The sequence below is a fragment of the Maylandia zebra genome, linkage group LG6 (assembly GCF_041146795.1).
Source record: "Maylandia zebra isolate NMK-2024a linkage group LG6, Mzebra_GT3a, whole genome shotgun sequence".
NCBI lineage: Eukaryota > Metazoa > Chordata > Actinopteri > Cichliformes > Cichlidae > Maylandia > Maylandia zebra.
Window position 1 is genome coordinate 30,194,207 of NC_135172.1, and position 26,687 is coordinate 30,220,893.

Below are 26,687 nucleotides of genomic sequence, written 5' to 3' on the forward strand. Positions count from 1 at the left end.
AATATTAAATAAATTCTAACAACAGCTTATCAAGCTTAAACTGCTGTTGTTCAGCCGCTGGTTTCCTCTTTCTGGTGTAAAGTGGGCCAAAAACAAAGAAGAGAGACGGACTCGCTACAGAAAAGCCAATCAGCTGATCATTAATCAGTTTCAGGATTGAAGTAGCAGCAGGAGAGGGAGAGAGAGAGGCAGTCGCTCCATATATCGGTTGTTAAGCTTAACATGGGAATGCTTTACAAACATTCAGAGATGAACTTAAACACTTGCTTTACTTCTCTCAGGGATAACTTCCTCGGAGATGAAATGCCACTGGATTGCTAGTGAGGCTACAAATACACACAGCCGCTCTATCACGTGAGCACACTGCTCCGAGTGCTACGGTTATGACCGAGTTACGCCGTGTGGCAAGTTTTGTGAGGTGCTTTTTTGATATTTAATGGATCGGATTACATTTTTTATTTCTCTCCGATATCCGATCCAGTAATTTAGGTCAGTATCGGACCGATACCGATACGTAATATCGGATCGGTCCATCTCTAGTATTTTTATATTTTCACTATGCCTTCCCCTTTGACAGTCAAACTACAAAAGTCAACAAATCACATTGTTATTGCTTTGCCCTCATTTTCTGTGAGCTCTGTTCAAACAGTTTGACCAGGCCTTTGTTTTATCTCATACAATGATATCGTGCCATATGATGATATGTGAAGACTGTGGTGCCACACCCCTTGCGCTGTTGGAACACCTTGGGGTTTTTTTTGGTTTTTTTGGTCTATTTAATTTTTTTTAATTCTTCAGTCTGAACGTTTTCTGGGGTATAAATACGTCTGTCTTGTGTGAGAGAGGCCACATTTTACATGAAGAGAGATTCACTACACTACCACAGTGGCAGCATGCTGCAAAAGAACTAATGCTAGTTTGCATCATAAGCTCATTGCTATAAATCTGCTCTAGTCCAGAGATAGCTTACATAACCCGAAAGATTAATGCAAAAAGACCTGATGTTACGTAATGCCTTGTAAAATTGAATTGGTCTTCAGATTCTTTCTGCTGCACACTTGTTTTTCTCAGCATATTCTGTCTGCCTTCTGTGTTTCACTCATTTTTTGTAGAGGCTTTATCTTGTTATAAATATTTTTTCCACTTCTCTTTTCACTTTCACTTTGTCCAGTTGCTCTCATATTGTGTGGCTGAAAGTGTCAGAGTTTTTTTGATTTTTTTGTAGTAAGAGGTATGGGTTTTTGAAAGTCAATAGTAATGTGTTTTACCCCTTCGCTGAGCATTTATTTTCTCAAAGTTTCAGTACTGTGCACTCCCCATTTATTTATATTTTGCTTTTAAGGAATAAGACTTTCTTTTAATTTTTTAAGTGATCATGATCAAGAGCTATCCAGGAATCCCAAATGTCCATCCACGTTTTTCTTTTTATTAGCTTTTCCTTTTTTCCTTTTCTTTTTTTTTTTTTGTTTTATTATTTTTTGTTAAAATAATTTAAACTTATCTATGAATCATTCAATTCAAACATAATTAAGGCACCTAACTCAAGTGATCAATTGGTGTTAGTTTGTTACTATTACACAACTGGGAACAGATCATTTGTTCCCATTTGTGTAGTTAAATGTATGAAAGATTCCTAAGATAACACAGTTTGACAGGAATAAAACAGATTTTTTTGCACCAACGAGGTTACTTCCAAAGAACCAGCTTAGCTGAAAAGGTGTTATATCTTGGCGTGGTGTGCAGAGTGTTCATAAAAAAAGTTAAGGAAACTAGAGAAATGGAGAACAAAATAAAAAAGTAGCAAAAACAATCTGCAGCTGGTGAGCGGTATCAGAAAGTCAACCAAAATCAAGCAAAGACCTAACACATCACCCGGGAGGTGCTGACAGATGAGCTGAGCTGATCTCTCAGGCGCATCTGACCTTTCAGATGGCTGGGGTGGCTGTAACTCAGGTAGCAAAAAAGGTCACCTGCTATTTGGAAGGTTAGTTGTTTGATCCCTGTCTGCTCCAGTCTGCACACCAAATATTCCTGTTCAAGATATGAACATCCACCCATCAGATTTTAAATGTGTGCGAAAGTTACATAATGCACTTATGTAGAAAGAACATAGCAAAAAAAGTGCTCAGAGTAAAAAGCATTGTATAAGAACCAGTCTGTTTACCATTTATATCAAACGTGATATCAGTAGAAAAGGGACTGTAAAGAAACCAGTGTTAAGGAAGGGAAACTGTAAACAAATGCTGCCCTATGGAGGGACATATCCATTTTAGACATTTTTGGTTCAAATTCTGGTTGATTTCAGTACCATCTGAAAAGCATCTGATTGGCAACGGTGTAATTTTTCTGTGTGACAAACTAACTAAACACACTATCAGTGAAATACCAGGAAAACCCATCATGGACTAACCCCCCCCCCCCCCCCCCCCCCTCCCAAGTACCCAGACCTCCATTAATATTGAAGCATGAGGCATAAATGTGTGGGTCTAAATGTGTAATAAGTTTTGTTTGTTCTGAGCTTTTTCTGTTTATCACCACCCAGTGTCTCTCCAAGTCTTCCACCTCCTCGTCACCCCCAGTCAAACAACTCCTTCACCTTGCGCCATCATTAAAGTGAAGCCTGTAGAGAGAGTAGAGAGAGTGGAGTCAGTGACCTCAGTTCAACTCCTTTTATTCCATAGGTTAGCTATGAGCTGTTTTCCTGTTCCAAGCAGATAAGAGCACATGCATGCACATATATTTCAAACTCCACCCTTGCTTTTCTTGCATGTCACACAATTGGGTTATCACGTTCAGTTATTGCTTTCCTTAGATCGCTGATTCTCATTTTTTCAGAAGTTTAGTGCTTTTTTTCTGTCTTTTTTTTTTCTGACTTTGTTGTGCAAGCCAGCAACTATATAGGTAGCAAACTTTTAAAGCAGCTGACTCAAAACATTATTATACAATTGGGTTTAAATGAGGGTAAGACACATTTCCTATTAAAAATATCCAAACTTTTAGGTATGAAGGGATGGTGTGTGTGATCTTTTGAATCCAAAGAACCTGCTGATCTGTGTGAAACGCCTAAAAAGACTTCTGAGTTAGCTCCTTCTTTAAGGGAAACTAGTACATTAACATTAATCATTTGTGGGATGTTAGTGTATATTTGTGCTTGGGGTATGTGAGACAGAGTGTCAGCTTGTCTCTTTGTTATAAACTGGAGCATACAAATGAGTCGTATGCTCACGCTGCACCATTTTAAACGCTTTAAGTGTCTGAGTTTGCAGAAAGACACCAACACTTCCCTCACTCCTTCCTGCATCCAATTGTTTTGTGTCTCCTAACCTTTTTTCACTTTCTGTGTCTATTAGTCTAGCCCCTACTTTCAGTGTGTCTCTGTTTCTTTCTCTTACCCCCTGCAGCTGTTCTCTTCAAGGCTCAAATCAATGAGCTTGTTAGCAGATTCCCAGATTTGTAGAGCATTTCATCACCCCTTACTCTTCTAACCCCTTAGAGACTTAAACGCACACTGCAGTGGAACGCACACTTTGGTAAAGGGTTCCCAAAACCTTTGTTTCAAATCTGGAGAGCTGAGAGAAAGAATGGTTATTGCCCGTGTGTGACTTCTTTCATTAGCCGTGTTGCAAATACAAACAGGACAAACTGCTGGCTCTGCTTCTTTTGCTGCTTTAGCAAAATCCTATTTACCTCTGAGATCATGTGTGTGCTGGTATAGTTATACTTGTAAATGTTTCATGTTTTTATTTCTAGACCTGTTTCTTCTTGGTGTGCTCCCTTTCGGGGACCTGCAACAGGTCACCTGCCTCTATCTCACAGAGTCCCTGGCATCCTCCTCTGTCACACCAACCCTCTGCATTTCCTCTTTCACTGTGTCCATGAACCTTTTCTCAGGTCTTCCTCTTTTTCTCCTGCCTGGTAGCTGCATAGTCAACATCCTTTGTTCAGGTCTATCCACTGTCCCATCACTGCTCATGTCCAAACCATCTCATCTTACTTCTCTAACTCTAACATGAGCTGTCCCTGTGATGCACTCATTACTACTCTTGTCTATCCTGTTCGCTCCCCATGAAAACATTAGCACAGTACCACAGTTCCTCTTTTGGTACCCGATCATAGGCTTTCTCTAGATCCACAAAGACACAGTGAAGCTCCTTCTGACCTTTTCTATACAAACATCTCATCTGTAGTGATCTTTCTGGGCATGAAGCCATACTGCTGCTCGCTAATCATCACCTCTCTTCTTAACCCAGGGCTGAAAGCTCTAAATAGTTTTAAAACATGAATAAAGCTGTAACATTACAGGGAGTGCAGAATTATTAGGCAAGTTGTATTTCTGAGGAATAATTTTATTATTGAACAACAACCATGTTCTCAATGAACCCAAAAAACTCATTAATATCAAAGCTGAATGTTTGTGGAAGTAGTTTTTAGTTTGTTTTTAGTTTTAGCTATTTTAGGGGGATATCTGTGTGTGCAGGTGACTATTACTGTGCATAATTATTAGGCAACTTAACAAAAAACAAATATATACCCATTTCAATTATTCATTTTTACCAGTGAAACCAATATAACATCTCCACATTCACAAATATACATTTCTGACATTCAAAAACAAAACAAAAACAAATCAGCGACCAATATAGCCACCTTTCTTTGCAAGGACACTCAAAAGCCTGCCATCCATGGATTCTGTCAGTGTTTTGATCTGTTCACCATCAACATTGCGTGCAGCAGCAACCACAGCCTTCCAGACACTGTTCAGAGAGGTGTACTGTTTTCCCTCCTTGTAAATCTCACATTTGATGATGGACCACAGGTTCTCAATGGGGTTCAGATCAGATGAACAAGGAGGCCATGTCATTAGTTTTTCTTCTTTTATACCCTTTCTTGCCAGCCACGCTGTGGAGTACTTGGACGCGTGTGATGGAGCATTGTCCTGCATGAAAATCATGTTTTCTTGAAGGATGCAGACTTCTTCCTGTACCACTGCTTGAAGAAGGTGTCTTCCAGAAACTGGCAGTAGGACTGGGAGTTGAGCTTGACTCCATCCTCAACCCGAAAAGGCCCCACAAGCTCATCTTTGATGATACCAGCCCAAACCAGTACTCCACCTCCACCTTGCTGGCGTCTGAGTCGGACTGGAGCGCTCTGCCCTTTACCAATCCAGCCACGGGCCCATCCATCTGGCCCATCAAGACTCACTCTCATTTCATCAGTCCATAAAACCTTAGAAAAACCAGTCTTGAGATATTTCTTGGCCCAGTCTTGACGTTTCAGCTTGTGTGTCTTGTTCAGTGGTGGTCGTCTTTCAGCCTTTCTTACCTTGGCCATGTCTCTGAGTATTGCACACCTTGTGCTTTTGGGCACTCCAGTGATGTTGCAGCTCTGAAATATGGCCAAACTGGTGGCAAGTGGCATCTTGGCAGCTGCACGCTTGACTTTTCTCAGTTCATGGGCAGTTATTTTGCGCCTTGGTTTTTCCACACGCTTCTTGTGACCCTGTTGACTATTTTGAATGAAACGCTTGATTGTTCGATGATCACGCTTCAGAAGCTTTGCAATTTTGAGACTGCTGCATCCCTTTGCAAGATATCTCACTATTTTTGACTTTTCTGAGCCTGTCAAGTCCTTCTTTTGACCCATTTTGCCAAAGGAAAGGACGTTGCCTAATAATTATGCACACCTGATACAGGGTGTTGATGTCATTAGACCACACCCCTTCTCATTACAGAGATGCACATCACCTAATATGCTTAATTGGTAGTAGGCTTTCGAGCCTATACAGCTTGGAGTAAGACAACATGCATGAAGAGGATGAAGTGGACAAAATACTCATTTGCCTAATAATTCTGCACTCCCTGTATATTAACAGTAATAACTTTAAATTGACATTTTGATGTTTAAATCCCCGTCGAAAATAATAAATACAGAGCAACAAGAAAAAGGTAGAGTGATACCATTTGCAGTGTGAGGTATAATGGCAGTTTCCATCTTGGAGTGTAAAAGATCTCAGTTGTCTGACAGTTAGCTCTGTCTTAATAGGGGGGTCACGTGGCCAAGCATTAAGATGGCAGCTTAGCGAGGTCGCTCTCAGGACAGTGTACAAACTTTCTATAAAAAACCCTTGCATATGCTGTTAGTGTGGTCTGGAATATACGGCACTGACATGTCAAAAGCTTCATCTGTGAAACAGTGTGACATCTTTACCCGAAGACGCAAGACAGGCGCTATACCATCAACGTCCGACACAGATGCTAACATGGCTAGCATAGCCGAGGTTTTGGATGAACTCAAATCACTCCGGTCGGATTTTGGAGCCAAGTTGGACAGCATCGATATAAGACTGACTGGGATGGCGAGCGCAGTGACTGCACTGGAGGGTAAAGTCTCGGAGGTAAAGCAAGACATATTGAACCAGGGGGCTCATATCGAAGAGGCCGAAGCCCGCATTGCCGACGTTGAAAGCACACTTGAGAAAACAGAAACGTCACTGAACTCGGCTATCAAACGAATCGCACTTCTTGAAGCCAAAACAGATGATTTGGAAAACCGCGGACGACGAAAGAACCTGCGCATCTTCGGCATAAAAGAGGGAGCAGAGGGGCAACAATCACTCTTCGACTTTATTAACATCATGCTACCTAAGTGGCTGGGGCTAGCGCCCGACAAGTCATTCACACTGGAGCGAGTGCATCGCACGCTTGCCTCCGGGAAACCAAACCAGAACAGAGCGGTGCTTATTCGTTTCTTAAAATTCCAAGAGAAGGAACTGGTATATCGGGAAGCAAGAAAACAACAAATTACACATGATGGGGCCAAGATCACATTTGCACAGGATCTGTCTGCGGAGACGGTTCGGATCCGACGGGGATTTCACCCGGTTGTCAAACTGTTTATTGATATCAATGCCTTCCGTGGATTCCAGCACAACCCATGCAGACTCAGAATCCTGTACGGTGGGAAGATCCACCTCTTCTCAACACCTCAAGAAGCCGAAAAATTCTACAAGAATCTGCCGAAGGAAACAGCAGAGGATGCTCATCACCAGTGAGTTGGTTAAACAACAGGTTAACCATTAAGACACTCCATAAGACTGCCTCTGCTTCAACATAACCGACCAGTAATTGAGTCACTGATAAGAGACAGATAAAATTTTGAGCTCGAATTTATGTGGGACTTATGTTACCATAACTGGGCGTTTTTAAGCGCATATTCGTTCTAAGTTTGATTGCAATCGTTTTTGGGTTGTAGATTAACAGCTGAACCTCACCTAAGTCTTTTTTGTTTTGTTTTGTTTTGTCCTACCAAGGGTAAACTTTGCTTTATTGTGGGGGAAGAATCAGTATCATTGTATGGTTAGTGTACACTGTCTGATTTATGGGGTTTTGGAGAGGTCGCGTTGACTAGTTACTCCTCAGTGATGTGGATTAACGCCCTCCAAATAATTTGTTCAAGGGAGGGGGGAGACATTTCCAACAAGGAAATGCAAATGTTCAATCAGAAATTGTTTACAAGTTCTTTATCTGGTATGTGTGAGTGTGTGAATGTATGTGCAAACCTGCTTCTTCAATTTTCCCTTTACTTTGTTTATTTAAGTGAACAGTCTGACAATATTTTATGGAGAGGACAACTAAAGAGAACATTTTGAAGGTTAACATTACGACCTGGAACGTTAGGGGGATACGGAAGTTAGCTAAACTGAAACAAGTATTAAACCGACTAAAACATTTTAACTCTAGGATTATTTTCCTACAGGAATCTCATCTTACTGCATCAGAGATACATTTATTAACCAAAAGATGGCAGGGTCAGGTATATTTCTCTTCTTTTACTAGACATGCCAGAGGAGTCATTACTCTTATACATAAGTCAATCCCATTTCAAACTACGAGGGTGATTACAGATCCAAATGGGAGATATGTAATTGTGCAGGGCCGTATCTCCATGTTAGAAATAAACCTGATAAATATCTATGGCCCCAACGAGGATAACCCATCCTTCTATGAAAATCTATTTCTCACAATATCAACCTTGGAGGGCCTTTATATCATAGGAGGGGACTTCAATTGCGCCCTGGACCCTAACCTGGATAGGTCGTCTCAAACTGAGACTACTCATACCCAGACTAGAAAAATACTTTTTAACTATATGAAAGATTTGAGATTAAATGAGGTCTGGAGAACAAGGAATCCAAATAACAGGGAATTTTCATGTTATTCTAGTTCGTATCAAAGTCATTCGCGGATAGACTACTTTCTTATCTCTACAGAGTTATTACCTTGTGTTGAGAACTGTTGGTATAACAGTATTGTGATTAGTGATCACGCAGCAGTATGTCTATCAGTTAGATTGGGCGAAGTTGATCAAGGTGTAAAGCGATGGAGGATGCAAACATTTTTGTTAAAGGACCCATCATTTGTCAAATTTATAGAAACTTGCATTGATCAATATTTTCAAATAAATAAAGATGAAACCACAGCTAGTATTAGGTGGGAAGCATTTAAAGCTTACATAAGAGGGGAAATTATAAGCTACAGTAGCAACAAGAGTAAGCAATATAACCAAGAATTAAAATCATTAGAAAGGCAAATTAAATCTAATGAAACAGAATTTTACCAGAGCAATGATCCCACTAAACTAAACAATCTGACTATTCTAAGAGCCAGGTATGATAAATTAACAGCAGAGAAAGTGGCAAAAAGTTTAATGTGGACCAAACAATTATTTTATGACCAAGGAGAGAAGGCAGGAAAATTATTGGCCTGGAGGATAAAAAAGATGCAAGCAGAAAAGGCCATCACCCACATAAAGTCCAAATCGGGTATTATAACAACAGACCCTTTAAAAATAAATGAAAATTTCAGAGAGTTTTATCAATCTTTATACCAATCTGAATATACGGGAAACAGAGAAACACAAGATGCATTTCTTGATCAGTTAAAATTTCAAACCCTCTCAGAAGAGGATAAAACAGCCCTTGATAGTCATTTAACAATAAAAGACCTGTCAGAAGCCATAGACGACCTGAATAGCGGTAAAACACCTGGTCCTGATGGACTTCCAATGGAATTCTATAAAACATTTAAAAATAAATTAATACTGCCACTTCTTAACATGTATGAGGAGTCATATAAGTCCGGAATACTCCCAGACTCACTGAGATTAGCTACAATAACCCTTTTATTGAAGCCAAATAAGCCTCCGACTGAATGCTCCTCTTATAGGGGAATTAGTCTTATGGGATGTGATACGAAGATTTTGTGTAAAGCACTCTCTAGAAGACTAGATAAATGTGTGCCTAATTTGATAACAGACGATCAACAAGGTTTTGTTAAAACGAGACAAGGCTATCATAATATAAGACGTGTCCTCAATGTACTTTATGAGAAAAACAATAGGGAGGACACTGCGCTGCTATCACTAGATGCGTGCAAAGCCTTCGATAGAATAGAATGGAATTATCTCTTACAGGTGCTCCCCAGATATGGACTAGGTGAAACATTCCTGAAATGGATCCGATTATTGTATACACATCCAACAGCACAAGTTTTAACTAATAATAACGTATCAAAACCCTTTAATTTACAGCGATCAACCAGGCAGGGCTGCCCTCTGTCACCAATTCTCTTTGTGTTAGCAATAGAACCTCTGGCCATAGCTGTGAGAGCAAATGCAGGAATATCAGGGACAAGAATTGGAGGAAGAGACCATCTAATTTCTTTATTTGCAGATGATATTATATTTTTTTTGACTAATCTGAAAGATAGTATCCCTAATTTAGTAACATTAATAAAAACATTTGGAGAATTTTCAGGATACAAAATTAACAATTCTAAATCAGAATTAATGTTTCTTAATGAGGAAGAAAGAAGAAGCCCTGTGGTGGCCACCCCATTTAAGACAACTACAACAGGCTTTAAATATTTAGGCATTAGGATCACTCCAAGCCTCAAGGACATAACCTCAATAAATTATGATCCCCTTGTAGGAGAGGTCACGGAAATGCTAAACCGTTGGACAAACCTGCCTGTATCTATGATAGGCCGGATAAATATCCTAAAAATGACAATTTTACCCAAATTTTTATATTACTTCCAAACACTTCCGTTGCCTCTACCAACTTCATTTTTTGACAGTTTAAACAAACTATTTAACCAATTTATTTGGAATAATAAGAAGGCAAGGCTCCGCTTACAACTACTTTACTTGCCCTATGAAAGAGGAGGTCTCCAAGTCCCCAACCTCAGATGGTATTATATGGCTGCCCAACTAACATCAGCCACCCATTATTTCTGCCCAACAACACCTCCAGCCTGGGTTGACATCGAGCAAAAATCTGTTCCAGATCTTCCCTTACACACTTTTCTATATTCTTCAGACACTAAGATATTAAAAAAAACTACAAGGAACCCTTTCTTGAAAAATACAATTATAATTTGGCATGCAGCTCATAAATATGTGGGCGATCCTCCATCGCTTTCGCAATTTACCCCTATTTGGGGAAATGAAAAGTTCACGCCTGGTAAAAGTGATGGGGGATTTAAAATATGGAAAAATAAAGGCATTCAAAAAATTAAAGACCTATATGCAGATGGCATACTGCTCACATTTGATCAGTTGTGTAAAAAATATTTAATACCCCCAAAGCATTTTTTTAAATATTTACAATTGAAAAACTATTTGTCATCAAAACTGCAAAGGATTGCTGAACTTCCACCATTGACAAAAATAGAGGAGGTATGTGTTAAGAATACAAAAGGGAAAGGTTTTCTCTCTATATATTATAATTTACTGGTGCTTTCCTCCAAAGACTCAGCAGCAGATAAACTGGATGCTTGGAGAAGGGAGATCCAAGAGGACATAGATGAAAATGACTGGAACCAGGCTTGCTTAAAAGCACAAAAACAAACAATAAACACACGCTTTAAACTACTGCAATATAAATGGCTCATGAGAACCTATATAACACCTGTCAAGCTTCATCATATGTCCAATGATATTCCGGACATCTGTACTAAATGCCTAGTTGAAAAAGGAACTCTTCTTCATTGTCTATGGGAGTGTCCTAAAATCCAGGACTTTTGGAAAGATGTTATCAAATATCTGTCTGAAGTGTTTAAGGTAAAAATCCCTTTAATAGGAAAACTCTGTGTACTTGGAATATATCCAAGGGAATTTAAGCAATCGGGGAAAAAAACTAAATTACTGGACTACGGACTACTTCAAGCCAGAAGAGCCATTGCGCTATGTTGGAAGAGTATGGATGCTCCCTCCATGGGACTCTGGAAGAAGGAAATTGCAATCTCTCTAGGCCTGGAAAGACTGACATATATTGCCAAGGGCAAACAATGGGACTTTGTGAATATGTGGAAGCCATATATGACTATTTTAGGGAGTGGAGGTGAAGGACATTTATGAACAAAAAGGAAAAGAAGAAGGAAAGGAGGGGAGAATCTTGTCTATCCAAACCCATTGTATTTTTGTATTGCTGTGAGAACTATGCTCATTTCTACATTTGAATGTGATGTAGGCAGGTTTGATGTATGGATGGATGTGTGAATGTGAGGGTGTTCAACATTTGTTTGTATTGTACTATAAAAAATTTCAATAAAAATATATGGGAAAAAAAAAAAAAAAGCTCTGTCTTAATAAAGGGAGGAAAATGAAAAGCATGGCAGACAGGTACAGCAAGGAGGTGTAGGTGAGAACAGGTGTGTGTGTGTGTGTGTGTGTGTGTGCGCAAGTAAACCTGTTTACACAGCTACTTTATGAGAACGTCTTCCTTTTAGGGACAAAGAGCAGGTCTCCCTGAAGCAAGTGATTAAATTTGAAGGTGAATGCATGTTTTATGGTTAGGTTTAGCTTAAGGCTAGGTTTACGCCAGTTTGGTGTGTTTCGAGAAAGTCTCCAGGAAATGAACGACAGTCAGTTTAATGCCCCAGACGCAGGCTTTGAGGACTGTTCCATCTATTCTTTTTTTAATTGTCATTTTAAGTCATTTTCACATATAAACTTCCAGCAGTTCAGAGAATAAGGGTAGGACATTACCCGAAGTTAACCATTCTCATATTCAACACAAACAGGCAACATGCCGTTAAACAAGTTTTCACATAACTGCCAATGCTAAAGCAGAGTACATGACACAATTTGCACAATTTGCTGGGCTACTTTCTTTATTTTGCTTTGTTGATAATTTTTTTTCACTATATATACTATATGTACTCTACTGTTACATGCCTATGTTACGGTCCCTAAACGTGACCTCATAAGTTATTCTGTCAAATGATTTAATGTAATGTCATATTTATACTGTAAACATCAGAAATTGACTATATTAGTATAGTGAATATTTGCTAAATTAGATGTTAATATCATCATATTAAAAAGGATACACTGCTTTTTTTAAACCATAGAGGTTGGCTAAAATTGGTCATTGGTTGCTAGACAAAATGATGACATCATGCATAATTAAAGTTTTGTGTTATTTGTGCATGAATGCTACAAATGGGTCATTTTAGCCTGTTGGTAGGCGGTTGCTAGGTGACATGACTACATCATAGTATCGGCTATAGGGGGGCCTGATACATACCGTTGCACCAACTTTTGTTGCCCGACTCCTGTAGGAAGAGTTCGCTGACCAACAGAGAAAGCCGACAGAGGCTTCATTTGTTATGGTAAGATTAGTTAGTTTTAGATTTGTGGTTATTATGTTGTTTTCTGGGCAGTGCTGCTCTTGAGTTGAAGGTAGACTGGATGCTATTAAGTATCAATTTGTATTACTAGTGGTTACAGGTCAGCACTAGCTAGTTAACACTGGTACATGTCTGTGCAAAACAATACATACTGATTATTAAACAACTGAGTTAGAGCAAAAAAGGTGGAGTACCATAGTGAAAGATCTAGCACAATGTCATGGAGGCTGTAGGGTGGTGGCTGAAATAAACTAAATCCAGTCTTGGCTTAAAAGAAATAATGAACCCTGCCTTGAAAGATTATGAACCACATAATGGGTTTTAATTGGCTTTTAGTGCAATGGTGCATGACCACTACTGATAAATGAGTATGAAGCACCTGCAGTGCCAGCCCATAGTCATCAATTTTTATGTTGAGAAGGTATACAGTCATCCATTTGAAGAAAATATCAATAGTTGCATAATCAGTTATGGGTATCATAAAAAAGGAAAAAATCACTTCGTTCTCATTCTTACAGCTTACATTTTTCAGTAATTAATTACATAATAGGGATTTTTTTTTTTTTTTTGTATTCAAGGTCAGTGTCAACTCTTTACTGTTCATCGGGCCATTCAGATGTTTGATATTATCTTCAAACCTTCCAGTTAGTTAAATGGCATTAAAACCAGAGACACAGACTTATGTCTGTGCCAAGCACTGCTAAAATGGGGTCAGACACATCTTATTATTCACATTTTATTTTAACAAGCTTCCCAGTGCTTCTGAGTTATATTAAAGCCCTGATTTTTCTGCTTTTGTCGAAAAGAGAGCAGAAGGTGTGAGCAAAGTTGAGCATAATTACATTTGGTGCCTATATACCCTACTTCATGAGGTGTCCTTGGAGTTGTTAAGAGCTGACATGAGACCCTAAAACATTTTGCTCAACGATGCTGTCAGTATCTCCTCTTCCTAATGGCTTTAAAAGGAATGGGCTGTCAAAGCTTGGCTCAAACTGATGTCAGTACACCTGATATTTCTGTGCCCTCTACAAAAGAGAATTGGGCCATTTTAAGGCAGCCAGCCTTGAAATTAGGCTGTGCGAGGAATGGTGTTGATTTCACTAAATCTAAATAGATGGCAGTCTATTCTCTCACCTTTACTTTAGTCATTGATTTCCCACTTTGTCTCACTTTAGCTTCCTTCTCTTACTCTAGTTTTTGCAGCACGTTCTGTGTAATAACTGAACACAAGGGCAGAAAGTCCATTATAAAACAGGCTGGCAGTTCCTTTTGTGTTTGCTGACAGCATCAGCAGACAAACGCTGCTTCAACAGCTTCTTTTCAGCACCAAACTGACACTATGTTTTTGCCCAAGTTGTCTGATGGAGAAATGCGAGTCCATAATATCTCTGTGCTACAGAAGCTGCGTTCAAGCTCTTTTTTTCTCAGGATGTTTTTATTCTATTGTTAAAATCCTGAAAACGGTAGATTGGAATCAACTTGTAACCTAGGCAGCTCTCCTTTTCACCGCTATTATACTGTCATTTTGTCCTGAAAAATCATTTTCTTTTTTGGGAAATTTCAATAATGGCTTTTTCTTTTACTCTGATTCATAAACATTTTCTCTCACCCAGCATTTCACCCCATACAATGTAAGGAGATTAGATTAAATAGAGAGAAAATTTCCATTTACCTTACTGTGGACAGTTTCAGGCAGAGACAGCTAATTTTTCTTAATTATCTATTCAGCTCTATTGTATTGTTCACTGATTCTCAAAGTGATGCAAGAATGTTTTGTTTTTTTTTAATGCTGACTCGGGTGCTTGTGTAGGTCAGTAGGTTTAGCAGACAACCCATATGCTGCAGTTTATAGATGAACTTTGTAGAGTGTAGTGCAGAGAATTGAGAGAATGATGTTTGCCCTGTTCCGCATACTATTATCATCATCTTTTTTATGTCATAGAGGTTCTTTTTAATTAATGGGATGCCATAAAATCCTATGAGCAGGTCTCACCTGCATGTAATTGAGCCAGTAGTTGCTATTGCTAAGAACTGGGCCAATACAGGTAATGCTCAACTACTGTCTGCGTGCATTGTGTTATATTTTTGAAGCATGTCATACTGGAAGAAAAGAATCTGAGAAAAATACTGTAAAGAGCCTTAGAACCGGTGTCTCATACATTAACATAATGCTAATGCTGGGATGTTACATTCATGGTTTACGTGCTTATTAGCATGCAGAACAGAGCCACGTTGATTGAAATGTAATCAAGTGTGCAGGCAATTGATCATAAACGATGTTACTAGATTCTTTAAACTTTGACTTGATCAAATGTTTTAAACATTCAGTATTTGTTGCATATATGATGCCAGTCTTTTATACAGACCGTAACTGTGCAACAGGAAAGTCAGCAGAGGAAAGTGTCTTTTCTTTCTTTTGGTCTAACTAATAAACAACAGCCCTAGAATTGTTGCAAGACTGAGAAATGGATATCACAATGAAGCAGACTCTCTGTTGTCATTTTTAAGCTTTTTAACTACAGAGGAGTATTTCTGCTTGCAAAATACCAAATTTACTTGAAAGTAAACAAAAATTTGCAGGCATTTTTAGAGTACTCCTTCATGTTTTTCAGTATAACTGAGTGCTACTGCTTCCTGTTAATTAACACTTTAACACGCTCGACACCAGGTACTGAATAAGAAAAATATCATTGAAAGCTGAAACCTTTTGTCTGTAGCTCCAGTGTGGGTTACAAAGTCTAATTTCAGGCGTGAGCTGGAACTCAATTCAGGCAGTTGAATGCAGATAATACTAATCAGTTCACTTATATGCTGTGTGGGTATGGTAGGACGGGCAATGGCACTTGAATCCACACATCTACTTGACTCTGGATGATTTGCAAGTGGGAGTGTTTGCCCCTACATATTCATCCATATGTGTGTGTTCACTTCACACTTGAGCGAGTAGCATCTGCCTGCTGCATCACTTGACTGGCACTCTGCTTGTGTTTTATTCCTTCCAGAGTGCCGGTGGCAGGTTGCAAAGTGGATTTATCTGATCTGCACCATGTGTGAGAGTATAATGATATGTACACCTGCCAAAATATCTATTTACACGCCCAGCACCCATATGCGTTTTCATACAGTCGTGTGTGTGTGCGCGCGTGTGTTATTTGGTCTCATATCGGTGGGTGCGTGTGCATTTTCAACTCCCTCGACTTCCCCCGTCACAACCAATGCCGACTCTTATTCTTCTTGATTTAGCGGGATTAGATCAAAACTTGCTGACGAAGGGAAAAAAGCAGGCAGCCTGACGTCTTAGGAGACAAAGCATGAGCAGACTTTATTAGCAGCGGGTTCGTATGCAATAGATGTGTTTATGTGTGTGCGTGTGTGAGAGAGAGAGAGAAAGACTAGTTTAGGATTTATTGTATCAATGACAATACTGTTTTTCCCCCAAACAAAAGCTATGTGATGGTAAAGACTTGTTTTGGGGGTTACAGTTAGAAGAAACAGCATTTGCTTTTGTTTTTTGGTTGGGGGTTGGGGTGGGCAGTTTTGGGAATAAACCTACAGAGGTTTTCATCTTCTCTGTGCTCTGTACACAGTGTAAAAAGCCTATCATGTGACTCAGGTATGCAAACGCTCTCTGTCATTTCTTTTTAGTGTGCAACTGTCAGAAAAAGCATCCCATTCATAGTGCCCTGCTCTGAGTGCTACAAGCATAGACCGCCTGAAAAGGGGGACAGCTTCATATCTTCAAAGTTGAACTGCCTGCAATCGATTGCAGGTAGCTGGTATAGTTATCTGATTGCAAAAGAAAGTTTGGTTATACGAACATCTGTAGAGCGTCTCCTTTTTATGCCTTGTTTATAAGCTGTTTATGACTCCTTGGGAGATTTTATGGTCTAAATTGCTACATTCAAGTCATCACATCACTTTTCCAGAAACCCAAAATAGTGTCAGTCAGTACCTGAGTTGTCACAATGGGAGTTCACTAACCAACTGGTGACATCATGGTGGCTACATCCATCTTTTGTGTACAGTCTGTTGAGCATTTTTCTTTGCTTTTGCATTTAATCACACCATTATTATCCATCTTGTACAGACAAGTGTATTGGGTCTGTTTGTGGTGGGATATATTAGGGGGACCAACACAATATTAGGCAGGTGGTCATAATGTTGTGCCTGATCGCTGTATTGGAATAAAATGAATGATGTAAATAAAAGTACTGATAAGTTACTTTTATTATAATGTATTATTATCAAACTTATTTGTTATTTAAATATTAAATAATTTGTGTGTATATGTCTGTCTTATATTCTTGTAAGATGCCTCTCACTTTCCAACTTTTATACTCACTCTCTCAGGCCCTGATGTCCCCTGGATAAATCCTTTTCAGTTTTCTTCACCGTCCGGCTCATCCAGCCTCTTCCTCACTCCCACTTGTTTTTTCTTGTCTTTCCTTCCCTGACTGCCCGACCCTTGTGACTAACATGTCACTTTCTTCTTTCACCTTGCTGCCCCATCTTTCTCTCTTGCACACTTCCCAAGCGTCTCTAATTCTCTCTCTTCCCGCTGTAGCTCTTTATCTGAGAATTTTATTATCTATGACAGGAGTGTTGAATTTTTCCTCTTCCTTCTTTCATCTCTGATTTATCCCTCCATCCCTACATTATTCTGTCTCTCTCGCTCACTCTCTCTCTGCATTGGTGTTTATGACGCCCTAAGGCTCCCTTATCTAGTGCACCCTGCCTTGGCTGATAACTGGGTCCTGTCAGCTGCTTCTAGCATGGCTGTATACACATGGTGTTTGGGTGCAGATGAGTGCTTGTATGTAAAGATTGTGCTGCACGGTATGCACGTGTGTGTGTGTGTGTGTGTGTGTGTGTGTGTGTGTGTGTGTGTGTGTGTGTGTGTGTGTGTGTGTGAAAAACTTGTCCACATGCAGACAGATTGGCTCCCCCTGGGTGTAATCAGAGGCAAATGTGGAAACAGATGATTACATGGATGTTTGACTGTTTGATTATGCTATACGTGTGTGTATGTGTGTGTGTAGGTGCACAGCTATCATTTGATTGAGCTGAGAATTGAGAACATGCTGATTTACCACAGTATTTACATTATCTGGCATTTTCTTTCTTTTTTTTCAATATTTCATCTACATTTCATACTGTGGTAAACACACAGTATACAGTTTTAAGGTATATACATACAAACCTACACCCTCATAGCACTGAGGTAACATGTGAAGCTGGCTTGTCTTCCTAAAATGGGAGCATTACACCGCTCGCAGCTGCCTCCAGGGTCCACGCATAAGAGGATCAAGCTGGTGTTGCACAATTTTGTCATCATGTCACGGTGATAAACTTAACCAAATTCCACTCCAAGACTTTTAAGGATGAAACTTTTTGATGTTTCGTTATGCAACACCATGGCAACATTTTTGTGACACTTAGGAAATTTTTCCCACCTCTTTATTTTTTCATGGCCCACCTCTGAAATTGTTTATAGTCAGTCACAGTTATAAATGTGTGAGCAGTTCACCGTATGAGTTTTCATTTGAGTTGTGTGCACAGATCACAGCTTAATCATGATAAACGGCTTTGACACAAGGGTCTCTTACAGCTGCCAGAGCAGATTTCACGTAAGAAACTAAAGAAAATGTATAACATATAACTTTGAGCCTTATGGTAATAGCCTGCATTTAGCAGTACACTGTGGACTAGCCATTGTACATTTGGACAAAATGCCAAACAATACAACCATCAGTCGGTTTTTCTTTCCTTTTTTTCTTTTTCTTGATGGTAAACACACGCACATGCACAGTGTGTAGTGTTTTTCGCAGTTTGAGCTGCTAACATTCCCATCTCGCTGCTGACCCTCTCCAACCCTTTGTCAGCCAGGACAGTGTAGATGACATCAGCTGTCAGCACTGACTGGGATGCCCTTGAACTTCTGTGTCATTCATACAGATACACAGACACAGAAACACACAGATACACAGACACAAAAATTAAATGTCACTGAAATCATAGACAAATGCATTTCTACAAACTGTGTACATGCATCCAATCAGGCACACATCCGTTTGCAAACTGAGATGAATCTTTGCCTCATGAAATGAGTTTTATCAAACACCTTTGTGTGGTTTTAATAAGACAAATTAAATAAAATATTGCAAACATATTTTTATGCTTGGCTGAGGTGGAAAAGTTGGTGTATGAATTAAAGGAAAATGCAGCAATGTTCAGTCGAATCAGATATAGCAATTAAACGTGTATCTTCTTTAAACTTGCACTGAAGCTTTCAATCTGTGCAAGAAATTAAAGATCATGGGAGGAAAAAACAAATGGGTCTGCAAAAATATAACACCAAGATTTTTTTAATTTGAACTATAAGACAAATCTACGGAGTCCCTCTGATGACATCCTCCAAAAAATAAATAAATTGTGGCGACAAAATGCTACTTCCTGCCCTCGAAATAGTATAACGTGCCCACGAAATACTTATTTGTGGGCACGAAATGCTCATTTGTGGGCACGAATTGGGTATAACGTGGCAACGAATTACGCATTTGTGGCAACGAAATAGATGACGTGCGCACATCATATTGATACATTGGACAGCTGTGTAGAGACATAAGCATAAGAGTAGGCTAAACCTATACAACATGCGGAACTCTGTGCGATTAATGCAGTGCGTTTATTTACAGTGAAGTAAACAATACACAATAATAGGTCTAGGTCCCTCAGACCCAGATCCCTGACAATTTTAGGCTGGGAATGAGCTACAGATGCATTTTGAAAAGCCTGGCACTGAAAGGAACCATTATTATGGAGAGACATTTAAACAGGATATTGGGAGCCCAGTTGCTTTACAGACGTAAGTACGACCTGGACGCCGGGATAGATTTTATTGTCAACCAACTGCAAGGGCCTGGGAAGGATCACGGTTATCGGTCAAGTGTTTCGTGCCCACAAATTAGCATTTCGTGCGTACCTTATACCTATTTCATGCCCTCGAAGTAGTATTTTGTGGCCACAAATAAGTATTTAGTGCACACGTTATACCCATTTCGTGCCCACGAAGTAGTATTTTGTGGCCACAATTTATTTATTTTTTGGACCATGTCATCAGAGGGGCTCTGTACAAATCAACGTAGATTATCGAATGAAAAATATTTCAGTTTTTTCTACCTTGTGTTCATTGCAGCTCCATGAAGAATTAAACATTTGACTGCCTGACTTTTTAATTATTGTCATCTTGTCGCATCATCTTACAGCCTTCTTTTGCAACACTACACTGGGATCGAAACCTGACTATAGCTCAGCGTTCAGTACCGACACGCACTTACACATGCTGTTCACAGAACTGAACAGAAAGACAGACAATAAGCTTTGTGGCAGTTTCTGCAGTTACCACAAACCATTGAGTAGGATTGGCAGACTGCATCTCCTTACAAAGACACACAAACACATACAGTACAGAATGCAGTAATAGACCTATGGGCAAAGATTTCAGCTCTTCACAAGCAATACACTGTGTGTTATTGCTCATTGTGTGCTTTTTGTGCTCTAATAACACCCTACCAAAATGCTCCTTAGGAAATCAATACAGGCGTTTGGTACTGAATGAAGTAACTACAGTATATAACCCCATACACAGGAAAACATAACTAGTAATACACACACACAAGCATAAAAATTGCTAAAACATGTGTACAGAAATATAAGGTTGTGTACTTACAATTTAATTTACAGTAAACATTCATGAGCGTATTCAGGAGGAGATTGTTTTCAGTTATAATGTTCTGCCATTACTTTGGACATCACAGTTTTAGAAAAAAGAAAGTATAGACCAGTGCATAATAAGTGTCAACAGTAACTTGCCAGAGTCACTCAGCTTTGATGAAAACGTTTTATTTGGAGGTATAAAAAAAGCTTCATCACAGGTAGATCTTCACAGGAGACGATAGACCCTCTGAGCTCCCCTGACGTAAGAATCCCTTCAGTGCAGATGTATTTCCATTTTTTCAATTGCTTTGACAATGCCAGACAATTTTTCATTAGGATGCCTTTATTTTATTAATATAAAAAAACTGTACAGAGTCACAAACAGATATTACTATGGAAACGTTCTTAGTTAAATATCCTCTCGCAGTCATTTCAGTGCATGTGTGTGTGCGCATGTGTGTGTGTATATATCTTCATTCAAAGAGCTTGTTGACTTGATGCCAGCCAGGAGACAAGAGGACCCTGGGTAATTGGACTCCAGTGAAGCCCTGTATGGCACTGGAATAGTGTCTGGGATCGCTGCCATCCTCTTTGTGTGCGGCTGTGTGTGTGGAGGCTCCCATGTGTGTGCATGCAATTTTACAGCTTTAACACTATAGTCCAGTGTAAGAGAGAAGTTAAGTACGAATAGTTGGACTAGTTGTTTAATTACATTTGCAGTAACTTGCTGGTCTTTCTTTTAAAAAAAATGTGTCTTTAATAACTGAATTCCCTTTGGGCATCCTGATGTGTGTGAAGGTCCAGACAATGCATATGCTTGACCTCTGAGTAGTGTACGTGTAAAGGAGCAGGAGTTGTGATCCCTGTGTGAGCACTTTACATCATGAATACATCTCCTCAATCTCAGCCTGAGGAAGAATCACCACAGTTATAAGAATCTGAATGATGCATTGTGGTTTAGTATTAAATTTGAAAAAATTCAACACTAAACTACAATGCACAGCATTTAGTTTAGAACAACTACACATACAACAACGCGCTGTGGTATTTTAGTTTACTGAACTAATGGCCCAACGTGTATTGCTATTTCACCCCTGAATATTTTTGTCACAAGCCTCACGTTCTCTGTATTAAACACTGTTGCTCCATAAAAAAGCAGTACATTCACATGTACTTGAGTGATATTGAGTTGCACCATACAGTTTATGGCGTTGATAGCGGTGCTGAAAGGGCAAATGTAACGGACATCTGGTTCATCTGAGTTTCAGAAAAATATACCAACCGTTCAGTCAGGTATTCATTGTGGTATCACCAGTGGAAATGTCCTTCAGTGTTTCCTAACAAAAGATATATTTAAAAAATACCATTTCAAGAACAGCTAAATCATTTTCTCTCTTGGCCAATATGCTATGGTTGAACAGCTGCCAAAGGAGAGGGATTAGAGGGAAAGAATAAAAGAAACAGGCTGCTGGGAAATGAGGAGCCGAGGAGCTGATTGTATTCTACCATACTGCTGTTTTCTCAGCTGGTGGATTACAATCCACCCCCCACTGCCCCACCCAACCCCACGTCACCTTATTTTCTGTCTCTTTCCTTTTGCTTGAATTGTATTCATATGAATTTCAGTTGTGTTACTACGGTAATGTACACCCTTTCTCACCTCCCTCATTGTGCACTTTCTCACATATATTATAATATATATAATGTAATAAATGGATGTAAGCTGTTAAACCAAAGTAAGTGGTAATTTTAAAATACAGTTTTTGAAAGTTTGACCTTGTTTGACCTTAAAGAAGAGGTCAGTGGTAAAGAGTAGTGTGATATTTAGAGTCTGCATGTTTCATTCCCTATATACCTTTATGGTGTCAATGCAAACAATGGAAGTAAGAAGCATAGTTTGAAAATAGCTCAGTATACAGTTATTATTACTTTGACCTTCAGATCAAGAGATCATAGAAATCTTTATACAGTACTTTGCATATGTTGACAATTCAAAGCACACTTAAGAATTATAGTTTATGGGTTATGAGGCTTTTTTGATTGTATTCAACCATTAATCATTAAATTGACCCTGAAGATCTTTGTGGATGCAAGTCAAATCTTAATGGATGGTAAACATGACCCCCACCCTACACCCCCTATAAAGCGTGCATGCACACACAAATGATACCAAAAATGTAATCTCCCTGGTGGAGGTAATAACCAGAAGTGGACAAGTTCAACAACAGCAAAAACAATGGTGGAAAAAAAAAAGAAAAGAAAATGACTATTGAATATTTTGGTACTCAATTAAACAGGAGGGGGAAAAAACACAACGAATCCTAGTTAAATAGATCAGAGTTAAACATTGTTCATTGAAGACCATTTTGAAAACTTTAATCACATTCTTTGATCATCAAATCATAACATCGCATGACACTGTATGCACACAGTGTGAAATTAATTTGCAGAATATGGCCAATGTAAGCAGCGCCAGCACCACCGGCCTTCATTCCTTTCAAGTTAACATCCGCACACCTGTGCTGAATATGGTTACATTCAGGTGGTGTTCTGGCGCAGAATACCTGAAAATTATGATTTCCTAGATCAAAATACTGCAGAATGGTGCCACTTCAGCTTTTATCTCTGTGCCCGATTAACAGGCTTATTGGCTCTTTATTCACATATTGGAAATGTGAATAAAAAGCCCATTGACGTTTTAGGATATCCTTTGGAAAGAGGTTTGCTCTTTATTGATAAATATTTTGGGATTGATAAGTGCCAGGCACCCCAGTTGTATTGCTCATGTGCATGAGTAATACAATTGCTGAACATATGATGGAACCCAGAACACGGTGGCTTTGTAAGGAAGTCGCCATATATTGTTACGTTGTGGTTATTATGGTGTTATTACCATCACTTTTCAGTGGTGAGGTCTATTCTTCTAAAAGAAACTGAATTTCAGTTACAAGAATTTAAATATTTCTCTTTTTTTTATATGAACTTCTTTTCGACATTATTTGACTTTTAAATATCTCCCTACCCCACCTCTATCCTTCTGTAAGTCCCCCAAGCCCCACTTAGACTGCTGCCCCTGTGAATCAGACCCCAGTAAGCAGTGGATGAATCAATGGATGGATGAATAATGTGATTCTCATTTGCAAAATGAAAGACTAAACACTTCCAACCCTTTCCAATACTGTATGAAACAGCCACATGCTGCATTCTCTGCTTTACTGTCTTTTAATTCAGTCACTGCATCAAGCTTCTTTATCTGTATGTTTTCACCCTCCTCTGATTTTAGTTAGCAGCTGCCAGCAAAGCTCCTGAAAGCCATGCTTTGCAACAGTATAAAATTACCCTTTGGATAAGTACTGTAGCCAGAGAGACTCCGATGTAAAACTAGCACAGCAAGATGAAATTCACTGGGGGTACAAATTGTATTACAGCCTCCATTAGCCTTCGGCCTCATCTGTCACAGAAGTAAGACCTAACTTAGAGCAAGCAGACCATTCACAGGTCAAATATCCAATAGTAGGTCTGTTGGCACAGTAGCAGAGAGGTTTTAAGTCAATCAATGAGTTGAAACAGAGTCAAACAAGGATGGAAAACAAGTCACACTACAGTGAACAGCAAAAAAACATCTTTTCTCTTTTGGTTTGTGCTGTGTGTGCTCTTGCGTGTGCCTGTGCTTGTGCCTTGAAGGTCGTCTTGTAATTGAAATAGACTTTTTGGAACTAGTAGGAGTGTATGTATCAACAGACAGACATGCTGACGTTTGGATTTCACCACAGCAATCATTGTTCATGCACACATAAGTGCTTATTGTATAGCATAACCTGGCATTCTCAACACAATCTCAACACATCATCACCATTGACCATCTGTTGTTATTGCTGATGGTGCTTCTGTGGACAGTTCAGCCAGGTCATTACAGATTCAGCTTTTCATCCTATTTGTTTTGAATTATGCTTTGCCAAAAAAACAAAAAACATCCCAGTGCCCACTTGCATAATTTTGATTGAACCCAGCATCACCTGTAATGTACTATCTGATCAATAAACACACCTTTAAATTCAGCTTTCATCGAAGATTTGTTTTTGCGTTACTCCGGGGAATTAGATTGTGAACTCTGATAAGAGAATGTCTTTCCCGGACAAGCATAGACATGGTTCTGCAGTCATCATTGTAGTCACCCAGCTTTTGTCCATTTTAAAACTATCTTCGCCTTACACTTTTTATTGTATAACAAAAGCAAAGTGAAATGGTTTTGTGTGAGTTAATAATGAATGCATGAATCCAAGCTTAAGTTCAACCCCTGCGCTCTTGGGGAAGTTTTTTAGTGTAAATCTCATGTCTTGGCTGTCTGTCATTTTTTCTGCTTGTATATTTTGTGTTTGTGTTGCAGGTTCCTCGGCGTGCCCCCAGGCAGAGGCAGTTGCCCACTCACTGGTCCATTGCCCTTTGACCTCATCTACACAGACTACCATGGCCTGCAGCAGATGAAGCAACACATGGGGCTCTCACTCAAGAAACACAAGTTAGTCGATCTGCATTGTTGTGTGTGTGTGTGCGTTGTGCCTTTGAGATTGAGTATCTTCGCTTTTCGTTGTTTTATATATGTGTTGCTTTATCTGTGTGTAGTGGAGTGTGTGCGTGCCTGTCTGTGAGTTTAATGGCTGTGTTTATAGATTAATCATTGCTGGTAATAAGGTATACATGTCTTACTGTAAGTCATTTGGCCTGTTAAAATCACACAGTTGCAGATACACAGGGATGCACACTAACACCCACATACACACTTAAAACACGCTTGCTGTCCCTGTAATCACGCATCCCCTTCCAGGTAGAACAGGCTCAAAGTGCACAAAATGTCAAACACATTAGAGTTTGTATGTTGCTGTGCAGTCGAATGCACAACATGCATACTCACAAGCCGGCACCAGCATCACCTGTCATGCTCCATTACCCTGCACATCAGCAATAATGAAAAGCACATGTAGTACAGTAGTAGAGGTGCATGTAAAATTGAAAGCTTGTCATTGGCATACGTGTACTAATTACCCCACAGAAACATAAAAATCTGTTCATCCGAGCACCGATTTCCAGTCAAAGCCTGTTTCAGCAGCTTATTATTACTGTTTGAATGCACTCAGAGACTCGCTGAGTGGTTAAGAGATGATTAAACATGAAAAGAAGAAGAGAGAGGAAGAGGGGTTATTTTTGAGCTGTTAAAGAATTGTGCTAATGGCTTTTGGCATTGTTACAAACATTCAACAACTTGGAAAACTAGGCCATGACAGTTATGAGACCGTGGCAACAAAACATAAAGAAATACCCAAAACAGGAATTTAAAGTACCACAGTGCATTTGAAAAAAAAAAACAAAAGAAGAAGAAGAAAAGAAACTTAGCTACACATTCCTGCAGAGCACAGCAATATGAAGCCACATTATCTTCAGAGGACTTTCATGTTGTTGCCTCAGAAACAAGCAAGACTGAAAGTCTAACTTTTGCCTTGTCCTCTCCAGCTCCTTAAAAACAGCTTGCAGTCACTACCCTCTGTCCCACTATCATTTTTTCTGGTCCACTAAACTGGCATTTGTCTGACCCCTGCATGTGATAACGGCAATTGACATTTTGCTTTCCTTGTTTTGGCTTCCAGCATAAAGAAGCAGCAAAGAAAGATAAAAGATGGAGAGGGCATGTGTGAGTAGGAGGCCAACTGAAAGTGAAACAGTAGGAGACGAGAGTAAGGACGAGATAAAACAGCGATGGTGCGCAGATGGAGCACGGAACGGAGAGAGAAAGATACCACAAAACGGAGGAGTAGAAGTTACCTGCAGTCAACCTGGCACCACATACAAAGGGCCGCTCCATGTATTTTTAAAATCCAATTATGGGTGAGAGAAATGGATTAGTGGTGGGCCGGGGAGCCATTTTCCCTGCACACAACCTTTTTTCGTCTCTCCCGCTCTCTCACCATTTGTCTCCCTTCTTGTGAGTTGTCTCGTACACACAAAACCCCGCATTTCCACCCGACAGACAGTCAGCACCTAATTGCTTGCTGAGGTCAGCAGTTCTTCACTTCGTCATTACTGTGTGGAGTCTTGATTTCTGCCTCCACTAACAGGATGTGGCTTTTAGTGTTTGTAGGAGACAGTCTTTTGTGTGCCCAGGAGGCTGCGGTGAAAGAATTATCCGAATGTTCCAGCAATACAGGCACAGAAGCAGGAACGTCTATCTTCACTTTCACGAAAGGATACACTTTAGTGATTTAAAATGTATGAAGAGGAGTGAAC

At 39.5% G+C, this 26,687-nt stretch overlaps 1 protein-coding gene across 2 annotated transcripts in view; it reads left to right on the plus strand.

The window, feature by feature from the left end:
* LOC101479752 (alpha-1,6-mannosylglycoprotein 6-beta-N-acetylglucosaminyltransferase B) overlaps window positions 1-26,687 on the plus strand; it is a 142,314-nt gene that overhangs the window by 93,840 nt on the left and 21,787 nt on the right. For both annotated transcript variants that reach the window (XM_076885061.1, XM_076885062.1), the window contains one exon: window positions 24,796-24,927. In XM_076885061.1, the coding sequence (XP_076741176.1) occupies window positions 24,796-24,927 (132 nt within the window). The remainder of the gene's footprint in view (window positions 1-24,795; window positions 24,928-26,687) is intronic.